This window comes from Gopherus evgoodei, chromosome 4 (assembly GCF_007399415.2).
Source record: "Gopherus evgoodei ecotype Sinaloan lineage chromosome 4, rGopEvg1_v1.p, whole genome shotgun sequence".
Taxonomy (NCBI): domain Eukaryota; kingdom Metazoa; phylum Chordata; order Testudines; family Testudinidae; genus Gopherus; species Gopherus evgoodei.
In genome coordinates this window covers 108,080,852-108,106,108 of record NC_044325.1, presented here as the reverse complement: position 1 = coordinate 108,106,108, position 25,257 = coordinate 108,080,852, and the positions used below count along the sequence as shown (strand labels likewise).

At 41.7% G+C, this 25,257-nt stretch overlaps 1 protein-coding gene across 3 annotated transcripts in view; it reads right to left on the bottom strand.

Moving 5' to 3' along the window:
* Positions 1 to 2,950: 2,950 nt before the first annotated feature.
* LOC115650466 overlaps positions 2,951 to 25,257 on the bottom strand; it is a 31,781-nt gene continuing 9,474 nt past the window's right edge. For 2 of the 3 annotated variants that reach the window (XM_030560486.1, XM_030560487.1), the window contains 9 exons: positions 24,181 to 24,507; positions 23,332 to 23,442; positions 22,027 to 22,428; positions 19,358 to 19,669; positions 15,945 to 16,259; positions 13,421 to 13,732; positions 10,871 to 11,182; positions 9,387 to 9,446; positions 2,951 to 3,040 (listed from right to left, as the gene is read on the bottom strand). In XM_030560486.1, coding sequence (XP_030416346.1) covers positions 11,049 to 11,182; positions 13,421 to 13,732; positions 15,945 to 16,259; positions 19,358 to 19,669; positions 22,027 to 22,428; positions 23,332 to 23,442; positions 24,181 to 24,507 — 1,913 coding nt within the window. In that variant the 3' untranslated portion in view covers positions 2,951 to 3,040; positions 9,387 to 9,446; positions 10,871 to 11,048. Of the gene's footprint in view, positions 3,041 to 9,386; positions 9,447 to 10,870; positions 11,183 to 13,420; positions 13,761 to 15,944; positions 16,260 to 19,357; positions 19,670 to 22,026; positions 22,429 to 23,331; positions 23,443 to 24,180; positions 24,508 to 25,257 lie in introns of those variants that run through there. The other variant, XM_030560488.1, reaches the window with a different exon arrangement.

Sequence of the window (25,257 nt, the reverse complement as noted above, 5' to 3'; positions counted from 1 at the left end):
GACTCCCCTTCACACCCATTCCCCTAACCACTGCTAATATGACTTGGATGCCACCGACTAGAATAAAAGATCCAGTCCAACCCAATCTTACATGGGACAAAACAGAAGTGCCAATTAACAAATATCTCAGGGTAACCAATCAAACAGGATCACTGTGTTTTGTTAAAGAAAAAGGGTCAGCTTTTGTGGGAACAAGTAAATGCAACATATATTTTAATGGCACCGCCTTTAGTAAAAATCTTGGCTTCAAGCCTTGCGCATCCCACTTATCCATATGTGGATCCCTCACCCCGATCCAACCTTTTCAACTTTTTCATGGAGGGGCAGGTTTTCAAAGTCAGTTTTTAAAAAGCCCTGCTCAGATCTCGAGGGTGTCCAACTAATTGTTAAAGAATACACAATTGCCTTCTACAACTGCTCAAGCAGTACTACACTGCCCTTGAGGACAACACTACCAAATTGTGCCTCTGCAGTTCACACAACGACCCCTCTGCGTTACCAGGGGAACAGTGGTACAACGGGTGGTGGGTTACCTCCTACTTTGAGAAATGGAATACCCAAAATGCATTATATGGAACATACTGGGTGTGCGGGCCCAAGGCTTATTATTTTCTCTCCCCTGATTGGGCAGGGTCATGTTATTTGCATGGCTAGCACCGCCTTCTCGCATCTCCCTCACTCCCCCTCATTTTCCCCACGTTCGTAACATCCGTGAAACTGACAGAGATATTAATCTCCGTGATGGTTTGTCCTGGCAGCGGTGGCTGTCACACTAGCTTGAAGGGTGCTATCATCTGTCTACAGGGACTATTAGAATCTTTGACCAATGAAACTGCAACCCTATTTAAAAATCAGGCCGGGGAAATGTCCCAGCTGCGCCAGTTAGCTTTGCAAAACAGAATGGCTTTAGATATGATGTTAGCAGCCCAGGGAGGAACTTGCACCCTCATAAATGAAGAATGCTGTGTTTTTGTAAATGACACCTACTCTGACACTTTTCAACGTACCAAACACCTAAGGGAAATGGCTAAAAACTACTCCTCTGGCCAGCCACCTTACGATTGGTGGGGAGCCTTATGGAATTGGCTGCCCGGACTTGGGTGGGTTAAAAACCTCTTGGTGGGTGTTGTTGGGGCCATAGTAGTCCTTATACTACTGTGTTGCTGTATTCAGTGTGTCCCCTCCCTCATAAACTCATGTAAATCAGTTTATTCTTTTCCCACTTCAGCTAAAAGCCTTACTCTCTTCGAATTGGCCCAGGCTGAAATTGCCAAGCGGCCCTTGAGATCTTGAAATAGGGTGTAGCTTTTTGATTAATAGTTATCTCAAAGCTACAAATGGAGGAATGTTGGGTCTAAACTTTTGGTGAACTTTGGAGCCAAAACACACCCAGACTGGCCGTCTCTGCATAATCCTTTCTGAACCCTTTATCGAACAAAGCACTGACCTGCAAACTACTCATGACACCCCCTTTATCAAGTAGCCATTAGCCTTTATCTCTATGCATTTACTTGTTAAACTTGCTTTTCCTGTAAAATCTTGATTGATTATGCATGACCATTATCTTTTATTAATCACTTTGTTTACTTCTGTGTATAAATATTGATGCTCACCCCTAATAAAGGGGCCACACTTATTCTAAAGCTTTTGGGTTAGTGTGAGCCCCTTAATCAACGCATTGGTGTCTGGTCTCTGACAGAATTGTGTGCCCATACCACTCCGCACGAACTCGGGTGCTGGGAGAGGTGAGTAAGGACTTGCTTTATTACCTAACACAGGAACAAAAAGTGGTGTAACATCCATCTGACTTAGTTTTCCTTTAGAATACTAGCAGCGAAAACTGTACGTCAGGTGGTCCTTCTGAAAGGTTTCATAAATCTAAGAACAATAATAGGGCTGATTTTCAAAGGGCTAAACTCTCACAGTGCCCACTGAAGTTATTCATGATTTTGAACATATAAAATACAATATACAAAATCTTTAAAAAGACTGATTTCCAATCTTGCTCACCCGTTAAATTCAGGACAGAAATCAATGAAAAGCAGTGTGTGCTCAGCACCACTAAAAATCAAGTCACAAACACATTACCAGAGTTCCTTAATTTCTTCAAATATAGTATCAACACCTTCTCTATTTTAAGACAATATAAGGAATATTTTCAAGAATTTTGTGGAAGTTTACACCTCTCTTTCTGGGTAATTTACATCATACAATGAAAGTATCTTTATGCTGGAATGAACATAGAAGTAGTTGCCCTTCAGTTATAGCCAAGAGATTTCCTTCAAATCACTCCCAGACTATTTTTCCCTATTGCTACAATAAAAACCGTCCACAATACTAATAAAGTTAAAAAAAATTCATAATTTTTCCAAGTCTTGGAGAATATGCATTTTAATTAAGGATTCATTCTGTTGGTGTTAAAACTATTTTCCTTTGTTCTTTTATCATAGGATAATTACAGTCTCTGGCCAAGAAATCAAAGTTAAAAATACTTGAGATGGGGAAAAAGGGGGTCTAGAATACTTCAGTCCTGCAGAAGAACGTGGGTCCCAAACAGTCCATATTTTCCTCAAACCCTGTTCTCCTGAGTAGTGTATTTGTATACGTTGATAAAGTTTTAATTCCTGAAAGATGCTTTTTTTTAAAATGAGGTAACTGTTCACTGAACCCTTGAAGCACTGAAATAGAGTTGCTGTTTGATGGCTATATTCTTCACTGAAGGGAGATTATGCAAGTTTTAAAATATATGAACCCTCAAAGGAGTCCTCTTCGGTAGAAACCTCACATCTGATCTTGCTTTCTTTGTCCTGTTCTTCAGGTTTAAAAGTTACGGAAGTAATAAAACCAGACTTATCCTCACAGTTTGTGTTCTCTATTCCATCTTCAATGGGGTATTTTCCCTTAAACCAAGAAACATAGGTACTCTCTGTAGTCCATCCACGTACAAAACAGTGAAGTGTCACATCCTCACCAGCCTTTGGGTTGCTAGTAATGCACTCTATCTTCAGGGTGTTAATCTCTTGATTGATGGGTCTAGGGCCTAAAGAGAGATACAATTGTCAGAAAAAGAGGATCATAAATAAAGGCCTCAGCACCAGGGCCATTTCATTAATCAGCTGCATTCTGCTGTTAGTTATATATTTTCCATTTACATGTCACTGATATCTTTTATGATTTCATTGATGGGATGGAGTGTGGACCCCACAGGAACCCTGAGTGGGTTAATGTGGGCCTGAGAGGCATCAGCTGACTGCACCCAGAGGAACAGCCAGACTTAATTGATCATGAAGTTCAGCTGGGCAGAAGCAGGCCAGTTAATATAAAAAGAAGCAGTCTGTAACAGAAAGGGGACTGGCTGGCTGCAGGTGGGAAGGGGCTGGGCTGGGTTAGGTTAGGTCGGGAGGGATGGGACTGCATGTTAGCATCTGGCTGAAGCCAGTGAGGCTTGGGCTGTAGGAGCAGGTTGGGTGTAGGGCTGCAGCTGACCTCTAACTGACAGGAGGGTGAAAGCTGAAAATGTCAAGGGGAAGGGGGGACATAGACGCCAACTTCATGGGTGCTCCAGGGCTGGATCATCCACAAAAAAAAAATTAGTGGATGTTTAGCAGCCATTGGTAGCCAACCCCCCAGCAGCACCTCTCGCCTGCCGGTGGACCTACCGCTCAACTTTCCCCTCCTCCCAGCGCCTATCACCCACTGCAATCAGCTGTTTTGCAGTGTGCAGGAGGCTCTGGGAGGAAGGATAGGAGTGGGGGATGGGGCGTGCTCAGGGGAGGAGGTGGAATGAGGCAGGGAAGGGACGAGGGTGAGAAGAGGCAGGGTGGGGACTTGGGAGAAGGGGTGGGTGGAGCAGAGAGGGGACAGGAAGAGGGTGATGGGGGTCGGGGTTGATGTATTGATGTAGTGAAGAGAAGTTTATAGTGCTCATTATGGAAGCAATTAACTGCATCTTGAAGATGGGGGGGTGGGAAAATGAAAGGATTAAAATCATAGCAAAAACAAAAATATCTAAAGATCTCAATAGATTACATTCATGCAATTTTAAATGAAGGCAATAACTCAGCTTAAATAACATGGTCTTAATGATCATTAGTTTGAATGTGCATATTTTAATAATGCATAGACAGGAATTTAAGTCACCTTTGAAATATCAAAAAAGCCTAATGTAATATGGGTGCAAGAAACATGGCTAATAAGTAAATTTGTGTTCAATCTACCAGCTAGTAGATGCAGCTGGAAAATTCATAAAGATGGAATGGGACAAGCTCACTTCCCTACACTTACTGAGTACCAAGGATGAGAAAATGTCAAAAACACAAGAGGAGTTCCTAGCTGGAATTTTCCATAAGCTGAGTAGGGCTTTTCAAGAATAAATGTGATGCAAATTTATGCATAAATGGTACATGTGATAACCTAGGAGAATTCAATAACTTAATAAAAGTAATTACAGCAGCAGCTGATCTGGCCATCTATAAAACATCAAATTGCCCCAGACTTAGAAATCTGGATCCCTGGTGGAACAAGGATTGCAAATTAGAATGAACAATAACAACTTTATGAATTGTAAATGATGTAAGGTGGTGGCACAAAGAATTATCAAAAACACAAAAAAAGAAAGCTAGAGAAAATTCTGTGAGGAAACTGAACAAAGAATCAAAGCCTTCAAAAATATATAAGCAAATTCAAAGAATCAATGGACTTAAAAATAAAAGTACATGTATACCTGGTCTTACTGAAAACAATGAAAGTGAGGTTTCCAATGTTTGAAAAGCAGGCATTTTAGCAAAAAAATTCCAAAAGAACAGTAGTGATATGAATTAAAACAATGAGTTTCGTGAAAAAGGAGGTTTATTGAGGATAACTGTGAACTATTAAATGGCTAGAGAGAATATACTGGTGATGTGTTAAACAAAAATTTTAGTGCACAGGAGCTTATTGCAATCATTAGAAAAAGGAAAAACACAACTGCAGGTAAAGATAATATAAGTAAATGCTTCAACCCTTGCCAGAAGGAGTTGAAAGAGTCTCTTGTGGTTATATAATGATGTCTGAGGAAAAAGGACTGCTGCCAATAGAGTGGAAACCACCATCGGTGATATCAGTTAGAAAATCAGGTAAGATACATACCAGATCTGATGCCTATTGTTGGCCTACTGCCCTCACGCCATGTGTGGGGAAAATCATGGACAAAATGAAACGTGTAAGACTAGTGGGATACTTGAAGAAAAATGATGTAACTGAGGTACAAAGTGGTTTCAAAAAAGGAAGATGGACAGTAGAACATATAGTGAGACGAGAAACAGAGGCACCAAAAAACCATAAGGGCTAAGACCTTTACGATAACTGTCTTCCTGGACACTGAACAAGCATATGACATGCTAGAGAGGGAAGGCCTCCCATATAAACTGGTCAAAACTAGAATAAAAGGGAGAATGTTTTGGAGGATAAGGGACCTCTTAAGTGACAGAACTAGACACGGGTAGCCGTGTTAGTCTGGATCTGTAGGTTGGATCACACATGAGCTTTCGTGGGTGAATACCCACTTCGTCGGAAAGCTCATGCTCCAATACATCTGTTAGTCTATAAGGTGCCACAGGACTCTCTGCTGCTTTTACAGAACTATACAAGTCAAACTGGGAAGAGCGTTATCAAAAACCTACAAGCTTACAAATAGAACTCCATGAGGGTGTATTATCAGCCCTGCCTTGTTTTCCATTATAATAAATGACCTTCCAGAAATTGTGCAGACAGGAATGGGTATTTTCCTTTTCACAGATGACTGTGCTATATGGACTAACCAAAAATACTTTAAGTTGCATGGAAAAGACAAACGTAGCACTCCAGAGAATTTCCAAGTGGGGAAATGATTGAGGATTTAAATGCTCACTTGCACAAACAAAAGGAATGCTTTTAACCAGGGAGAAAATCTAGGAAAATTGGACTTCTTTATCATGAAAAAATTCAGACAGTTCATAAGTTTATGTGCGTAGGAGAAATGTTTTGATATATATTAACTCGGACAGGTCACATAGATAATAAAAAGCAAGATGAACTTACTTAAAAGTGTAGCTGGAAACAAACCGGGTGCAAATAAGATGATACTGATGATGGTCTATAAAGCATCGATAAGACCAGTTTAGACTATGGAGCCCAAGCTTTTGGTTCAGCCACAGAAACAACACTTGAGCCTGGAGCAATTCCAGGTTTCTAGGTTCTGAGACTGGCATGTGGCACAACGATAACACCAGTGTGTGTGCTGCAAATAGCCACTGGAGAAGCATTTATAAATCTAATGATGAAACTATTAGATCAAATCTTTTGGGCAAAAGGGAATAATGAAAAGAGAAGTAAACAACAGATTTATGAGGATTGCTGAGAGTTTAGTATACAAAATGATATAGATTGCCGGAGACTTCCTCATACTATCAGGGTCAAAAATGGGTAAAGAAGATATGTAAAAAAGAAAAATTGAGAGAACTAAAAAATGTTAGCCATCGGAAATCAAATTACAGCTGAACAGTTATTCCACCATTTGTAGATTTGGAGCTATATGAAAAAAACAAGGGAAGGGGGAAAAAAACATTATGATCAATGAAATTTCTGAATTGATTTATGAAAAATGGGGCCAGCTTTGCCAAGTCTACACAGATGGATCAAAAGATGACAGCACTGGTAGAGTGGGAACAGGCTTGTCTGTTCCTAGTCTTTGAATCCAGCAATCAAAAAGGCTATCAAATTAGGTGACCATTCTGATGGCTGAAGTAATGGGGATAAGGTTGGTACTAACCTGGATAAAAGATGTGCAATGAGCTGCAGCTGTAATTTTATCTGATTCCTTGTCAGGCACAATGACAATCAGAACAGGGACTTTGGAAAGCAGAAATGACATAATCCGTGAAATAATGTTCCTAACTACGGAAATAATGCAAGCAAGTAACAACAGCATGGATCCCAGTGCATATCAGAAGGCCTGGAAATGAGATGGCTGGCAAAACAGCAAAACATGCTCTAGAAAATTAGGAGAGGGATACTGAGATACCCTTAAGTAGACAAGAATTTAAAAGCATGGCCAGGGAGGAGCTTGCAAAGGAATGGCAAGAACTATGGACCAAGAAAACAGAAAGACAAAGGTTCTATGAAATATGCTCAAAAATCAAAGATAATACTATACTCCACAGTCATGACAGAAAAAGTGAAGTACAGATGTTCCCCAGGTTATGCAAACCCAATTCACGCAAATCTTCACTTACGGAAAGAGTTCCGTAAGCTAGAAATAAAAAGGTTTTGTTTTGTTTTTTGTTTGGGTTTTTTTTTTGCGTAATTGTCGGGTATATGTTTCTGACTTATGCAAAATTCGAGTTACGCAAGGTGTTCCGTAACGGAACGCTTGCATAAGTCAGGGAGCGTCTATAGTCTTTTTTAGAGCGTTAGCAGGTCATTGTGCCTTAAATGATAAGTTAAACTTATTAACAAGACATAGACGGGCTGTGTAATCCATACAAAACCACAGAAACTGTTGATCATGTTCTATGGAAAAAAAGTTTCTTTATGAAACATTGAGTCTGCTTAGAATTAAAGACTTTTCTAAAGGGACTAGTGAGAATGTTAGGGAAATGGAATAGTACAAAAAAAACCCCAAAACACCCTGGCTACGTTTCCTTAAGGAAACTAAACTGAGTGACTGGATGGTGAGGGAGGAGGGGGGAACTTGACTAAAAACAAATGAAGAAAGAGGCGATCATAGTCTTGTATGATGAGGTTGCTGCACCAAAAAACAAGGAAGAAAGGGGACTGCCAGGTTGAGAGAGCCTGCAGCCACCCTATGGGAACAGAGCGATGGTAAGGAGGAAGCTGAGGGAGGAAGCAGCAGCCCTGAGATCCTAGTTATTGAGGAGCAGAAAAGACTGGCAAGCAGGTGGGGAGATAGTAGCTACTGGGTTGGAGCAGGCTCTTGTGGTGTACAAGAGAGCAGGGTCAACTTAGAGAGGTTGTGGGGGAGATGACCTGAGAAAGGCTGGATAGAAAGGAGCCCAAGGAAACAGCAGCAAGGAGTGGGACTGAGCATAGGTGCCGACTCCAGGGCTGGAGCACCTATGGGGAAAAATTAGTGGGTGCTCTGCACCCACTGGCAGCCAAGCTCCCCCACGCCACGCCCCACACCTCCTCCACCTCCTCCCTTGAGCGTGCTGCGTCCCTGCTCCTCTGCCTACGTATCAGCGCTTCCCGCCTTGCCAGGAGGGGGAGGAGCGGGAATGTGGCACACTCAGGGGAGGAGGCGGGGAAGAGGCAGAGCTGGGGCGGGGATTTGGGGAAGGAATTGGAATGGGGGTGGGGCAAGAATGGGAGGGGGCAGTGCAGGGATGGAGTCAGGGCAGGGCCAGAGACAGAGGGCTTCATGCACCCACTAGCAGGAAAAGGAGTCAGGGCCTGTGGAACTGAGCAGACTTTACTGCTGGTTATAGTGTTCCTGGGCTGGAACCCAGCGTAGTGGGAGGGCCTAGGTGCCCCTGTCAGCCATTGGTAAGGTGGCGTGAACCAGGAGATGGGCAAAGGACATTGGAAAGCCTTAAGGAAAGGGTGTGAGGACCCAGGGCTTGGAGTTGAGGCCAAAGATCTTCTTGTGAGGAAACTGAACTGTTCTATGTTGAGCTTTGTATTACTCCGGAAGTAATCATGATGTGGCCAGAGGGCCAAGTTACAGGAAGAGAGACCAGACTGAGAGTGACCATTGGCTGGGGGCACCATATTGGGAGAGAGCCATTACACCACACCTGGACATAAGGAGGTGCTCCTGCAGTGACAGAACCCCTTCCCAACTAATTAACTGAAGACAAAGTGGCATAGGTTCAAATCATCCCTAAGCAGGTTCCACTTGTGGAGTTTCCAACAGATTATTCCTCCAGTTGGGGGTGGGGAGGGGTGGGTGTGCTACCTGTCTATGTGGGACAAAAAAGAGTTTCAGTCCCCAAATCCCAGGGTTCTTGTGAATATGCTGGAGACCAGGACCATCTGTATGGAAGCATTGTGTGTTCACGTTCCTTCTCTGGTCTTCTCCAACTACCCTACCTGCCATGAACCCCAGAATCCCCTCGGCCATCCACAAGGGGGTTCCACAGCTGAAAGGGCTCTGTGAAAAAGTTAGGAGGGGTTTTGAGTTGATTCTTTCTATACAGGGTTGAACTACCACCATCCTGCCCCAACACACACATCCTTGATCCCACACCCATATGAGAAATGGGAGGAGGATGCCATACAGACAGTATTGCGGCCTTCTCACATCTCCCACTAGGCTTTCCAATCCCTGTGCCTGAGGGGGACAAGGTGATGAGTTGGACCATTGCTATTAGGAGGATTTGCAATTTTTCTCAGTTTGATATAAAACTCACTCAATGTGTGGTTTTGATATCCAGTCAGAGTGGATATATCTCCAGTGCTGGTAGAAAAATCTGTAAAGTAGGAAGAAATACCATATTATCTATAATAAACATACATTTATCATCGGCGTAGTTAACATATCAGTAGGAAAACACACAATTATATACATTATAAAATTCTGTACAGTTCCATGGCATCCTTATAAATATGTTCTCATCCCCTGTTATTTAGTACATCTGTTTTCACATTCACTGTCGGAGGACCTCATCCAAACTCCTCTGAACTCAACAGAAGCCTTTAAACTTACTTCACTTACTCATTTCACTTATTTTCTCTTATCATTAAAACAAGCCAAGTTTTGAGCATGAGTATCTTGAGAGGTTCTATGTCCATTTTAATGATGATATAACAGGCCATTTTCTCTATAAAGCTATGTAAGTGGATATAGTTAGTTCAGTGGATGACGCTGGGAGGGAAAGCTAAGGTTCAGAATCGAGTATCCTATGGCAGTGAATTCTACATTGATACTTATATAGAGACTCAAGCTTATTTAGGGTCAGATCCTGACTTTATTCACGCTGAGTGGTAACTTGGCGGCAGATTTTCAGAGAGATTTAGTGCTTAAAGATGGATAGGCAACTTTACCTGCCTAAATATTTTAAAATCTGGCCCTTCCTTCATTAGCCAGTTCCGCTTAAATCAATGTGAGTATCTGTGGAGTAAGGTACCACCCAACCTAAAACTGGCCCTGTGTAGGGGGTGCACCTGGCCTTTGTGCGCTCCCCACAGGAGGCCACACTGCTCTGCTATACCCGCAGCAAAGTGAAAATAGAAAGGAGCAGCAAAGGTGGGTCCTCCAAGGTCTGCCTAGAGAGACTTCACGGAAGCAGCCAATCAGAGCTAGCAGGCTCAGATAAAAGGACCTGCAGATCCTTAAAAGGTTAGTTCTAGCTGGGATCAAGGGATAAGAGTGCTGTGCTCTTGAGGGGAGAACCAGAGTTTGTTTCTTTCCTAAATTTGCTTAAACTGGGTTTGCAGGAAGAGAGAGAACCTAAAATCCTTAGCCCTGAGGGCTAAAAGGGGCCAGTAGGAAGAGTCCCATGAAGAAACAGCAACAAACTAAAATCAAGCAACATGTAGCTGCTGTTATATGTCCAGGGCCTGGGGTTCCCCTACTGCCACACGTAGCTTAACCCCAAGAAGGGGACAGAACTTATGGGAGAGCCAAGACAAAGGGCTCAGAGCTAGGGCTGAACATACTAGTAGGGCACAGTACCGTTCTGTTATGAACTCCTTACTACGCCCTGGAAGTGATTCATTTGGACTCAGTGACTCTTCAGAGGCTCAAGTCATGGAAACCCACCAAGGTCAGCCAACAGCTTGTAGGAGGGCACGAGGTGAGAAAAGGACTGCAGTACCACACTCAGCTGCTAACAGGCACTCAAGAGATGAGTGCCTCCCATCACAGGCCCTTAATTAAAAAAATCCAACTTACCATCAGTTTCAATATAAACCTTTTCTCTGTGCAGGAGTTTGTTTCTGGAGGAATTACCTCACATCTGAACATTTTTCCATTATCACCATGCATTAGCAGTAATTGTTTTTCAATGTAGAGAAACATAAACCATTTTTTCCATTTGAGTATCTATTGTTATGGTGTCCTTAGGTAACTGCTAACCAGTCTTTATACCATGCAACTTTATATTTTTCGGCACAAAATCTGATATGGAAACTTCAGAGACAGACAGTCTCGTTGACCTTGGGGATGCAGGTGTTGCTCTAATCTCAGAAACAGCAGGAGACTTTGCTAAAAAGGAGGGATAGTTCTCCATTAGAAACACAGTGCAGATAAAACACTCCTGGACACTATCAATGGGATTAGCAAGAAAAGAAAATTAACCAGCAAACGAGAAAATATTCACTTTTTTTTTTTTATGGGACAGAGCACCTGGCTTGATCCTGCACAAGGCCACGTGCACAGTACTCTGCTGTATAAGCACAGGTTAAAAGTGCTAGCAGAACAGAGAGCCAGGGAATCTGATCCTGCATCAATGGTTCTGCCACCAAATCACTTCTCTCCAGTAGCAGGAGTAGGCCAAAGAGTGGCATGTGCTGCTAAGCACTTCATTAGAATGATTGAGGATTGTGATTGAATAAATGTGTCAGGAACACCCCATCGGTAGGGCCCTACCAAATTCACGGCCATGAAAAAACACGTCACGGACTGTGAAATCTGGTCCTCCACCCCGGTGAAAATCTGGTCTTTGTGCGCTTTTTACCCTACACTATACAGATTTCAATGGGGAGATCAGTGTTCCTCAACTTGGGGGTACTAAGGGGTCGAGTATTGCCACCCTACTTCTGTGCTGCCTTCAGAGCTGGGTAGCTGGAAGAGTGGCGGCTGTTGGCCAGATGCCCAGATGTGAAGGCGCGCCTTGCCACAGCAGCACAGAAGTAAGGGTGCCAATACCATGGCATGCCACCCTTACCCTCTGCCCTGCTGCTGCCTTCAGAGCTGGGTGGCTGGAGAGGCGGTGCCTGCTAGCGGAGGGCCCTGTTCTGCAGGTTTGCAGCACAGAAATAAGTGGTGGCAAAACCAGACACTGCCATCCTTACTTCTGTGCTGCCGCTGGCACCCACCGGCTCTGCCTTCAGAGCTGGGATCGCAGCCAGCAACCACTACTCTTCAGCTGCCCAGCTCTGAAGGCAGTGCCGCCATCAGCAGCAGACAGAAGTAAGAGTAGCAGTGCTGCAACCCCTCCTACGATAATCTTGCAAACCCCACCCCCCACCACCACCACCACCACACACGCACATATCTTTTTGGGTCAGGATCCCTACAATTGAAACACCATGAACTTTCAGATTTAAATAGCTGAAATCATGAAATTTACTATTTTTTAAATCCTATGACAGTGAAATTGACCAAAACAGAGCGTGAATTTGGTAGGGTCCTACCCATCCACAATCCATGTCCCATTCCCCTCAGAAAGGGGAGGTAAAGACTCTCTAAGCATATGTCTACCTTACAGTTAGAAACACGCAGCTGACCCATGTCAGCTGACTCAGGCTCATGGGGCTCAGGCTGTGGGATGGTAAAAGTGCAGTGTAGATCTTCAGACTTGGGCGGGATCCCAGACTCCGGGACCCTCCTTTCTCACAGGGTCCCAGAGTCCAGGCTTCAGCCCAAATCCAAACATCTACATCGCAGCTTTACAGCCCAAGTCCCAAGAGCCTGAGTTAGCTGACACAGACCAGCTGCAGGTGTCTAACTGCAAAGTGACTAGGCCCATTTACAGACAAGATACATGTTAGACTTGAAAGAAAGGGCTGTCTCTTTATTTGTAACACATTTTCTAGGGGGAGGAAACCCAAATCTTTCTGAAACTTGGCGTTTTAAATGGCTAGCAAAAGACAGACAAACCTTGGGTTCAGCTTCAGCCTGGGTTAATCCTAATTTCTGCCAACATGAAGCAATGCACAAGGTCCCAGAGGCAAAAAGTCCCTCAGGGTGTGGTGGTCTGGAGCGGGAGTTCTATGGACTGCTGCTACACCAAAAGTAGCCAGCAGTGGGGTATGATCAAGGGGGCAGACTAACAAAGGTCTTCAGCTGCTCAAAGATGTAGATAAGTGCTTAGCTGGATTTATGAATGGGTCTGGCAGGTTAAGTGCCCAACTCCCACTGAGAAGTCATTGGAATTAGGCACTGATATCATATAGGTGCTTTTTGTCAATCTTACTAGGTTCCTATCTGCACCTTTAGGTACATATCTACCTTTGAAACTCTGGCCCTAGATCTTTTCAGCAGATTCCATCTATGGGACTTCTGTGCAGTCCTGACTGGAGCCTAAACTGCCCCAGGCAAAACACAAATAGGGAGAGCAATAGCCAGGTGAATCTCACTGTTGCTAGAGGGTATAATTTACACCCTCCTGCACCATGGTTGGTGGATCTGGCCCTCTATCGGTAAAACAAAAATACATTTTTCCTCATGCTCTAGAAAACTTATTGCTCTATCATAGACCCCCAGACTTGTTAAACATACCTGGGAGTTTTAGATACACATTTTTTGTAATGGGCTTTGTCAGAGTCTTGTGCATCACCATTACACCAATCTTTCTGCCATAATCTTGAGCAGAAGGTATTAACTGAAGAGCAGAAGATGTGCAGAAAAAGCCTCTTGTATCCTGCTTTGGCTCTTGTACTGATGAACCCTTCTTGATTTCATCATTCTCCTGGAACCACCGGACTTGAATAGCGTTGGGATAGAAATCCATGATTTTGCAGGTCAGAGAAAGGGGTTTTCCATACTCTGCATTATTTGGACTAAGAACAATATTTGTAATTCTTGGGAAACCTGCAAAAAGTGTTGAAATATATTTTATCTGCAGAAACAAAACAAATATTTAAGAAGGTACTACTATTGTTTGTGTTAATGTTAAATATAGACAGAGTAGAATGTGAAGTCAGTAGCTACTGGGTCTGATACACAGGAAGTAACCAAAGGCTCAGGGTTAAGGAAGTGACTGTGCTTTTAGTAGTTTAAACATATAACAAGAATAACTTTGCACCCCCCATAAATACATGTGTATAATTGGCCAAGGGAAGTGAAGTCCTACACTCAATTTGATGACATTTCTCTGTTTTTATCTGGATGTAATGCATGAACTCTTAAATGATGCATCTGCTTGATTCCAAAATTTCAGGAAATGTTATAGACATCAGTGGGGAGAATGCTATAGATTTTGGTGAAAAATGGAAAATTAGAAAGTGGGATGCATGAAGATGGGTGCTAGCATCTGGTTAGCATAGACAACAGCTTCAACCACTTATCTAATTGTCTATAGATCCTACAACCAGTTGATGGCACTCATTAACACATTCCCCGCCTAACTCTCTAACCGCCATCTAAGCTCTGCCCATCTTCCCAATAAATTTAATATGGTGACACCCTGAATGACTTATCTCCCAAGAGAAGGGGAGAACCAAAAACCAAACATAAAAATAGTGAGAGGGGAATAGAGTGGTACCCAGAGCCCTGGCATGGGCTGGAAGAGGGGAGTAGGGAGCATGGAGAATGAAGTGCACCCAAAGCCTCTAAAATGGGGAAATGGGGGACCTTGGCAAAGGGCCAAAGGGAAAAATGGGGGAACACAGAGATCTTACCATGGGGGAGGGCTAATGGAGGGAGAAAACAGAAACCCTGCATGGAGGAAGAACAGAGACAATGGTATGGGGCCTGGGGGGTCTGTGAGGGGACACAGACTCCTGTCATAAGAGAGGGTGTGAGGGTGCAGGGAGTCCCTGCAAGAGGGGGAAAGGAGGGTGGCATACAGGGAGCTTGTGGTGGAGAATGGAGGGATGCAGGGGGGCCTGGTGCGTGCAATGAGCGTGGCCGACAAAAGCTATAAAGTCAGACCCCCTAATTCAGTGTTTCCAAACTATTGGACACCGCCTGTGCAGGGAAAGCCCCTGGCGGGGTGGGGAGGTTTGTTTACCTGCCGCGTCCACAGGTTTGGCCGATTGCAGCTCCCAGTGGCCGCAGTTCGCTGCTCCAGGCCAATGGGAGCTGCAGGAAGTGGCAATCTGTATGTCCCTCGGCCCACGCCACTTCCAGCAGCTCCCATTGGCCTGGAGCAGTGAACTGCAGCCAGTGAGAGCCGCGATTGGCCAAACCTGCGGATGCGGTAGGTAAACAAACCTCGCTGGCCCACCAGGGGCTTTCCCTGCACAAGTGGTGTCCCAAGTTTGGGAAACATAGCACTAGTTTATATACCTGTCAGTAACTGTTCAGCTACGGAGATTTTCTAAAAAAATAGTTCTTTCTTTGTTTTTTGGTAGAGCTCCCAGGAAGTTACTTCATACTTCTAGTCTTCAAAAAGACACGGAGAGGGAAATGTTCCATAACACCTAAGAGTGCTTGTTTTCTTGTTGTTGCTCATAAATTTTTCAAGCTTCCAAGAGTCTCTTAAGCTTGAGATTGTTAAATTTGCCTAGGGATTTGGACACCTAGTTCCCATTAAAGTTAATGGCAATGAGGTATCCAAATCCTCTCAGTGGTTTTGAAATTCTCAACCTACATCTTTCTTTACCGAGTATTTTTCCCTACCTTGCACACACTGGCTTCTTATTGTAGGGTTGCTTGTCAGAAATCCGTTGGCTATTGACACTGGGACAAGTAAGTGTTTTATTTGATTAAAATACTCTATGTTCTCCCCTCTACATACAAGGGGAAGGGAGCAGAATCTTGCAGAGCCAGACTGGGTGGTGAAGAGGGCAGGAGCAGCATTTTCACTGCATACTCATTCCTTTTCCACACACCACACCTCAACTCTCTGGGGGCATTGTCTGTGGCAGGGGAGAGCTGTGCTATGGCTGGAATAGCCAGGGGAGAAGATCTGCACCACACAGTAGTTCCTCTTGAGTCACTAAGCAAATATCTCTAGGGGAGTTAATGCTGGTCCAGCTCAACATCTGCTCTAGGCCTGTGCCCTTCCCATATAATGTAAAGAAGACTAAAGGGAAAAGCAGGAGTACCTTGCACAAAGAACAGACAATTAAATAGTCACCTTTTAACATGAGGGGATAGGACTTCTTTGTAGTTCTGTTGCAATGGATGACTTCAATAGTGAACTCTACTGCATGGTCCTCAGGTTCAGGTGTAAATGTCACCTGGCTTTCTCTGTGGTACAGATTTGTTGCTGTATCAAGCTGAGGGTCCAGGGTTTTAATTGCAGCCTTAGTGAGTTCTTCAAAGCCTCTCATCCAGCGCACCTGACACTGTGCTGGGTAGTAATCTGTCACCTGGCAAGATAATGTGACAGCCTCCCCACTCTCAGGGGTACTGGGCTCACATACAATATTTGAGAATTTTGGAGTAAATACTGCAAATACAAAGACAAATAAGGCAAAGGTAGAATGATTAGCAGGGGCGGCTCTAGGTATTTTGCCGCCCCAAGCACGGCAGGCAGGCTGCCTTCCGCGGCTTCCCTGCGGGAGGTCCCGGTCCTGCAGATTCGGCGTCATGCCTGCAGGAGATCCGCCGAAGCCGCAGGACCACCAGACCCTCCGCAAGCATGCTGCCTGCCGCCCTCACAGCGACCAGCAGAGCGCCCCCCACAGCTTGCTGCCCCAAGCATGCGCTTGGCATGCTGGTGCCTGGAGTCACCTCTGATGATCAGGCAGTTGAGAGAAAACAGAAACAAAAGTATAGACCTTCTGCTGTGTTTCTATTAATTAGAAATTCACAGTAGTGCTCCCATTGACAGCAAAGATCTTAACGGCTGTGTGTGAGCAACAGGAGAGGAAGGAGAAAAATAATAGAGGAAAATAGAATGAAAATGGAAATAAAACAGAGGGGAAGAGGTAGAGACTCTAAATGATACAATTCTGTAAAAAATAGCACATCCTATCTGTCAGAAAGAGAAGTGTTACATCTATGAATGTCTGTTTCATTATTTTGTCATATATTCATTATATATGACATAATTATTTCATTATTATGTCATATATATATTAGGGCTGTAGATAAATTGCAGTTAACTCATGCAACTAACTCAAAAAATTAATCATGATTAAAAAATTAATCGTGATTAATCACAGTTTTAATCATACTGCTAAACAATAGAATACCAATTTAAATTTATTAAACATTTTGGATGTTTTTCTACATATTCATATTGTATTCTGTGTTATAATTGAAACTAAAGTGTATATTATTTATTATAAATATTTGCACTGTAAAAATGATAAAAGAAATAGTATTTCTCAATTCACCTCATACAAGTACTGTAGTGCAACATTTGTCATGAAAGTGCAACTTACAAATGTAGATTTTTTTTTATATAGCTGCACTCAAAAACAAAACACTGTGAAACTTCAGAGCCTACAAGTCCACTCGGTCCGCTAAGACAAATAAGTTTGTTTACATTTACAGGAGATAATGCTGCCCTCTTCTTATTTACAATGTCACCTGAAAATGAGAACAAGGCATTTGCATGGCACTTTTGTAGCCAGTACTGCAAGGTATTTACATGTCTGATATGCTAAACATTCGTATGCCCCTTCATGGTTTGGCCACCATTCCAAAGGACATGCTTCCATTCCAATGACGCTTGTTAATAAAAAAATGCATTTATTAAATTTTGTGACTGAACTCCTTGGGGGAGAATTGTATATCTCCTGCTCTGTTTTACCTGCATTCTGTTACATATTTCATGTTATAGCAGCCTCAGATGATGACCCAGCACATGTTGTTCATTTTAAGGACACTTTCACTGCAGATATGACAAAATGCACAGAAGGTACCAATGTGAGATTTCTAAAGATATCTACAGCACTCAACCAAAGGTTTAAGAATCTGAAGTGCCTTCCAAAATCTGAGAGGGACAAGGTATGGAGCATGCCTTCAGAAGTCTTAAAAGAACAACACTCTGATGTGGAAACTACAGAACCTGAACGACCAAAAAAGAAAATCAACCTTCTGCTAGTGGCATCTGACTCAGATAATGAAAATGAACATGTGTTGGTCCCCACTGCTTTGGATTGTTATTGAGCAGAACCCATCATAAGCATGGACACATGTCTCCTGGAATGGTGGTTGAAACATGAAGAGACATATGAATCTTCAGCACATCTTGCACATAAATATCTTGCAACGCCGCCTACAACAGTGCCATGAGAATGCCTGTTCTCGCTTTCACGTGACACTGTAAACAAGAAGCGGGCTGCACTATCTCCTGCAAATGTAAACAAACTTGGTTGTCTGAGTGATTGCCTGAACAAGAAGTAGGACTGAGTGGACTTGCAGGCCTAAAGTTTTACATTGTTTTATTTTTAATGCAGTTTTTTTACATAATTATATATTTGTAAGTTCAACTTTCATGATAAAGAGACTGCACTACAGTTCTTGTATTAGGTGAACTGAAAAATACTATTTTTTGTTACAGTGCAAATACCTGTAATCAAAAATAAATATAAAGTGAGCACTGTACACTTTGTATTCTGTGTTGTAATTGAAATCAATATATTTGAAAATGTAGAAAACATCCAAAATAGTTAAATTAATGGTATTCTATTATTATTTAACAGCATGATTAATCACACGATTAATTTTTTAATCACTTGAAAGTCTTATATATGGAGAGAGAGAGAGAGAGAGAGAGAGAGAGAGAGAGAGAGTGATTTCCCAGAGGAACACTTCAGAAAGTAAAATATGCCACATTTCTGTACAGTAGTTTACAAATGTCCCCAACCCTTGAGAACTGAAACTTTGCATGTGCAGACATCAGTCTGGGATCAGAAAAGAAACATTGGTAACTTGAACCAAGCACAGGATTTTTAAAGAAAACTCTAGGAGGGGAATTTGTTCTTGGTTTTCTTTTATAGATAGTAAAAGTATAAAATGTGATCCTGTACTTACCCACTCATTTTCTAGTCAGGCAAAACCTGCAGTGATTTCAAAGGGTATTTTGCCTGCATAAGGAGTAAGATCTGGCCTAAAGACAGAACAGGGAGGCCTTGTCTTCACTAAGAAAAAATGTGGTTTTTTTGGGTTTTTACATGTTTATAAATCCATATTTCAATATGTGTTAGCTCACTGAGGTAACACCGAAGCTCCTACTTATTACAATTGCAACAGTCTTTCCTATCATAGGATTTTAACATGTCTGTTAATGTGTAAAAATACAGCCCTTTTCTTACTTGAGATGTTGCCTTTTGATAAAATTCACCCCATGCAAAGATCTAGCAACTCTAGGCCTATGCAGCAGTTAAATCCACAAAATGTGGCTTTGATGGTGCCTAAGCCTTCAGCTGGCCCTCTGTGGAGAGTTGTATTTCACCTTTTAAAAGGGGTCACCTGAGTACTGCAGAAAGTGACCCAGAGATCAATAATTTTTCCTTTAAAAGCAGTGTGTGTTATGGTGATGGTCATTACAGTTTTCAGTCTACTAATAAAATAGTATTTTGAGAATTAACTTACTCAAATTTTCCAGCTTCCAAGAAGATTCTTTATATTGGTGTGAGCCTTTAAGTTTAGCTTTGCATATGAATCTCCTTCCAATGTCCTCAACTCCAAGATATAATATTAAGCTACTGGTGCAGAAGAAAAGTCCATCTGGTCCACTTGTGACATCACTAATGAAGGGTTTCTCTGGCACTTGAATATCATCTTTATACCAAGTCAATTCAATTGTTTCAGGGAAAAAAGAATGAATTCTGCAAGTCAAAGTTATAGGCTCATCTGGTCTTGGCACATCTGTTGAACACAGGATTGGATCCAACACTGGCACAGCTAGAAAGGAAAACAATCAGATTTGTGCATTTAACAAGAATCAGCTTTTTAAAACGTGATAATCAGCACATGACCAGTTCTGTAAGGTACTGAGCACCATCTGCTCCCATAGAAATCAAAGGGATTTAGGGGTGCTGAGCATCTTGCAGGAGACCTTATGTCTAGATTCTTCTACCACATCCATCTCATTTTCAGTCTTAAGACTTAGCACTCAACATACATGAGTGTCATAGTTCACGCAAATAAAATATTACACAGTAGGCCAAATAAAATACTGAGCTCAGGTACACCTAAAGGTGAACTTAAAAGACTAAAATCACAAAATAAAAGGTTAAATTCAAGCTTCTCTCTCTGCAGACATCTACATGTGTTTGCAAGTGAGATTTTCTGATATTTATTCAGGAGAAATCTACCCCACTGCTCACAAGAAGAATCCCTTTGGACATCTATCAATATTATATACTGAACAGAAAGCAGACATACATACTACTACCTCTAACTTTAGGCAGAAAGTTGCTTCATTAATGCATTATATGTAGAGCTAGACACTAATACAGCTGTTCTACTAAGCAGTCAGTCAGTTTGAGAAAGCAAAACTAGTTGTCATCTCAGTTCTAGACCCAAAATATAAATTTCAGGAGCAGATACAAAAGATTGATTAACCTATAAAGAGCTTGAAATCAAGAACACACTTTCAGTGTCCCGGGCAAGAAATAATTCTCAATCTACATGTAACAGTTGCCATTCCAACACAGAAAATGTGATGTCAAGACAACGAATCTGTCTTAAGCAGCTAAACTCACCCATGTTGTCAATGACACAGTAGAAAAGTTCTGCGCTTTGTGGTCAAGTTCAATATACAGTTAGTCCCTGGTTTTAAATGAGGGTTGGTAGATCTGGATCCTATTCCAATTAAGGAAGCCTGTTTAATGTTAACATGCCACAGACCATGCTTTCTTTGGGTCATGATGCAGAGGCCAACGTGCTAGCAAGGCATCTGTAAATTGCTTCTTGACTCTATGTATATCTCAAGTGTAACCTTTAAGTTCTTCAATGCAAAATCTACATGATACTTTCCGAACACTTAAAAGGGTCTGTTATTCATAAGCATCCATGTTTTCAAGCATTCTGAATGAAAACTAAGGAAACACCCTAGTGTTTTTTTGTGACTTTATTAGTTCCTGGAAAAATATGAGAAGACACCTAAGAATTCAGTACTGAGATACTAACATTACCACATAGACAGGACATAATGTGTTACCAACAGCAATGCCAAGTAAGGGTAAGTATTGCCAAAGATCTTCAAACAAAGGGAATCTAGGGCAAAATTATTCAAGATAGCTAAGTCCAAAGCTGATTGAGAAGAATTATAGGGGGATCCCAAAAAACTAGGTCACTGGACAAAAAAATGGCAGATGATATTCAATATTGAAAAGTACAAAGAAATGCATGTTGTAAAAAATGATAGGGTCTAAACTAACTCTTACCACCGAATAAAGAGATCTTGGAGTCATCATGGATAGCTCTCTGAAAACTTCAGCTCAATATACAGCAGTCAGCAAAAAAGCTAACAGAATGTTAGGCACTACCAGGAAAGGGCTAGAAAATATCATAATGCCACTATATTGATCCATATTGTGTGTGCACCTTGAATACTGTGTCCAGTTCTGGTTGCCCCATCTCAAAAAGGATACAGTGGAATTGGAAAAAGTTCAGAGAATGGCAACAAAGATTATCAGAGGGATGGAACAGCTTCCACACAAAGAGATACTAAAAAGATTAGGGCTGTTCAGCTTCAAAAAGAGACAATTAAGGTGGTATCTGATAGAGGCCTATACAATTTTGAAGGGCGTGGAAAAAAATGAACAGGAAAGTGTTATTTACCCTTTCCCACAATACAAAAACTAGGGGTCACCCAATGAAATTAACAGTCAGCAAGTTTAATACATGCTAGAGGAAGTACTGTTTAAGTCAACACATGGTTTACCTGAGGAACTCACTGGTATGGATGCTGTGATGGCCAAAAAGTATAACTGTGTTCAAAAAAGAACTAGTTAAGTTCATGGAGAGTAGGTCCATTAATGACTACTAGCCAAGATGGTCAGGGACATAACCCCATGTCTTGGATGTCCCTAAACATCTGACTGCATGGGAGGGGAAGACAAGTGGATCACTCCAGTATTGCCCTGTTCTGTATGCTCCCCCTGAAGCTCTGGTACTGGCCATTGTTGGAGACAGGATACTGAGTTGGATTTCATTGGTCTGACTCAGTATGGTGCAGTTCTTATGTTCTTAATTCAGACAGTGACCAAACTTGAAGAAACTAAACTTTGCATACTGCAAAACACTTTGCTTACCTATGACCTTCAGTTCTGTTATTGCCATAGCAGGACGTTGCTGAAGGGCCTCGTGCATAATTTCAAGAGAAAGTTCTGCCTTGTTTAGCTCATGAACATTTGGAGATATACGAATGAGGCATGGAACTTCAAAAGTGCCATTATCTAGTGACTTCAAATATATCTGAAACTGAAAATTCTTTGACATAGACAGGAGAGCAGCACTTTCCTTATCTCGTTCGATGACATCCTTTTCACTGTTCCAATAGTAAATTCTCTCCTTCTGTTCTTGTTGATACTTTTTCAGAAAAAAATCTACAGTTATAGCTTTTGGACGAAAGCCAGAAAATTGACAATACAAAGAAGTGTCTTCTGAATGCTTCATTTCCACATCCCCTACGAATGTAATTATTGTTGGTGGAACTGCAATAAAATATATGTTAGTTGCACGATGCACCATGTTATGAAGAATGACAAATTAAAAAGTGAAGTGCAATTTTTCTACCTCTGCTGCATAAAAGTTACACTGTATTTTTATATGCTAAAGCATTGTGCTTATCAACATGAACCATCTTTGCCAATGCTGTGTTTTTTAATATACCATATGGTTGAATTCCCTTGATTCAAATGCCCCAATCGTTGTTTCTTCTCCACAGTCCTTGGTAGATAAGTGACTATATGGTCAGATACATACAGTCCTCAAATTTTCAGTTTTTCACATGAATCTTTCTCAATAAAGGGGTGATCTGAGCAAGGGTTTCGTCTCCCTTTTTATGTATCTGTATTTTTTCTGTACAGTTAGTACTAAAAAAATACATCATATTGTTAAAAGTTATCACATTAAGTTAGTTCCAGTTACTACTGATGCTGTGTTCGTATGGAAGAATTCAGAATGACACTCTCACCTACTAAACCAATAAAAGGCAACTTTAAGAACAAATCCTTTCGTGACAGTATATAAAAGCAGAGCATTTCTTACCAGCCTGTCACTTCTCCTATTTAATACCTATCATGTTCCAATTTGTTTAAAATGTTCTAGTAAAATACAAAATGATCCCTAATTTTTTCCCAAAGGGCTTCAGAGGCATCTGAAGGATTCAGTGAAAATGGGGGGCTGGATAAGCAGGGGAACAAAAGCAATGGTGTGTACTGCTTTTGGGACATTTGACTAACCTTCACTTAACTGCTGGGTAGCTACAGAGCATGGTGATGTACTGATTCTTGTTAGTTTGTCCACTAGCGTTAGCTCTTGTGAATATTTGAATTCTAAGTCTGTTAGTTGCCATTAATATATCATTAGCACAGTGCACTTTTAAAACTACTTACTTTTCTTAAAACACTTATCGTACACGAAAACTCCCAAACCAAGCACAATAATACAGGCTATTATTGTTCCAGTGACTGCTCCAATTAAAATGCTTGAATCGGACCTGGGGGCTGTGAATGGAAAAAAAAATCTGATAATCCTAAACTTGCTCAAATCAAAGAATTTAGTGAAACAATCTAGTCCTTCATTTCCTTGTTGAATATTTCAAATGTCACAGAAAAGTTAATATAGGCCTAAAATTATTACCCATTGAACTACTAAAGAGACCAGAGAATAACTGCCAGGTATGGTTTTGTTGTATCAGATCAGAGCTTCCAAAGGCCATAATAAGAGACCACTAAGAGTACTGAAACGCCCACTTTAAAACATTACATATTTGCAAACCTTCAAGGATGAAGACCACAAAAATGTGTTGCAATGTATTGTAGAGTCAAAACCAGCCTTTTGTTAAAGACAAGTCTTGATCAACTCAGTGAGCTCAGAGAGGCAACAAAATGTTGTTAGCCCGACCTACCACCAAAAATACATGCCACTAAGATGGTGCACCTGGAACAGCTCTGATATCCAAAGGTGTCAGTGGCACCAACATATTTCAACCTCTTCTTTTTGTAGGCTGGCTCTCCTTGGCTGCTCTGCTCCCACTCCCATAGTTGTTTCTTTGAGTGTCATTGCATGGCCAGTTCTCCCTGCACTGCTGTCTGTCCAAAGTGAGACCTGATATCACTGCACCCCAGGGATTGCAAAAGGTTGACATGGTTTAAATTCCTTCAAAGGAGGTCTAGACACAGCATTCCGGAACACATGACATATCAAAAGAAAACAGATAAGATCCTAAAGGGGATGGATACCTGTGACAGTCAAGGTGCTACTGAGAAGTAACTTGGCAGGAAATGTTTTGTGACTCACAATACATCTATAGACATTTCCATTATCTTGCAAAGACGGCTGCAGCCTTAATTTACTAGTGACATTAAATGTGCCATCTTCATTTTCTACATAGGCTCCTGTGCAAATATCCTCTGCTGCTACGCTACTGTCCTGGTTATTCTTTGAAATCATCATCCACTTAATGTCAACCAAATTTGGATAGAACTTATTGACTTCACATGACAGAGTCTTCTCCTTGTCACTTTCTATTGTAACTTCCTTTGGAGACAGGCTGACAGTTGGTTGAGCTGTATGGAGAAAAAAGTTAGATTATGTTAGATTATAATCATAGCTATGGTGTTAGTTTTGTTGTGACACATATATTACCTAAATGTCTTATATGTGCAATATTAAATCTTTTTTTTCCCTAATCGTGTCATCTTTCCCCAGAAATATGACTGCACTAGGGAATATTACTTGGATGATAAACAACACTAACGTTCATTAGGACCTCGGCGGTTTTGTTATTCTCTGCTCTTTCTAAAAAATATAGAAAGAGAATAGTGTCTCAGTCTAAGGTTTGGATAATGAAAATCTTCTCTGGCTAGAACCTTAACGATTATGACAAACAGGCTTACTTAGATCCATATTTTCCCTCACCTGCAAAAAAAATCATGGAAGGGGAATATTTTGACTAATACTACTGTGGAGATGTTGCAGGGAAAAATGAGCTGCAGTCTTCTCTGCTTGTAGCAAGAAAAGTGACAGTGAATAGAGAATAGGGACTGTGCCCTCTCCAAGGCAACTAAGATGGAGATGTATAGAAAATATCAGGACAAACCCCAAAGATGAAGACTGCCAATCCACATATACATTCCCAGGGCAGGTGTGCTCGCCAAACTCCTGCTATCATTACTGGCAGCACAACTTACCCAATTTCTTGGGCTAGTCCCACTCCTCCACAGAAGATCTGTGGGGTGAGCAAATTAGCAACACTAAGATGGACTCTCATGTTCAGATCATCTGCCTTCAAGTCCCCATGATACAATATGAAAGAA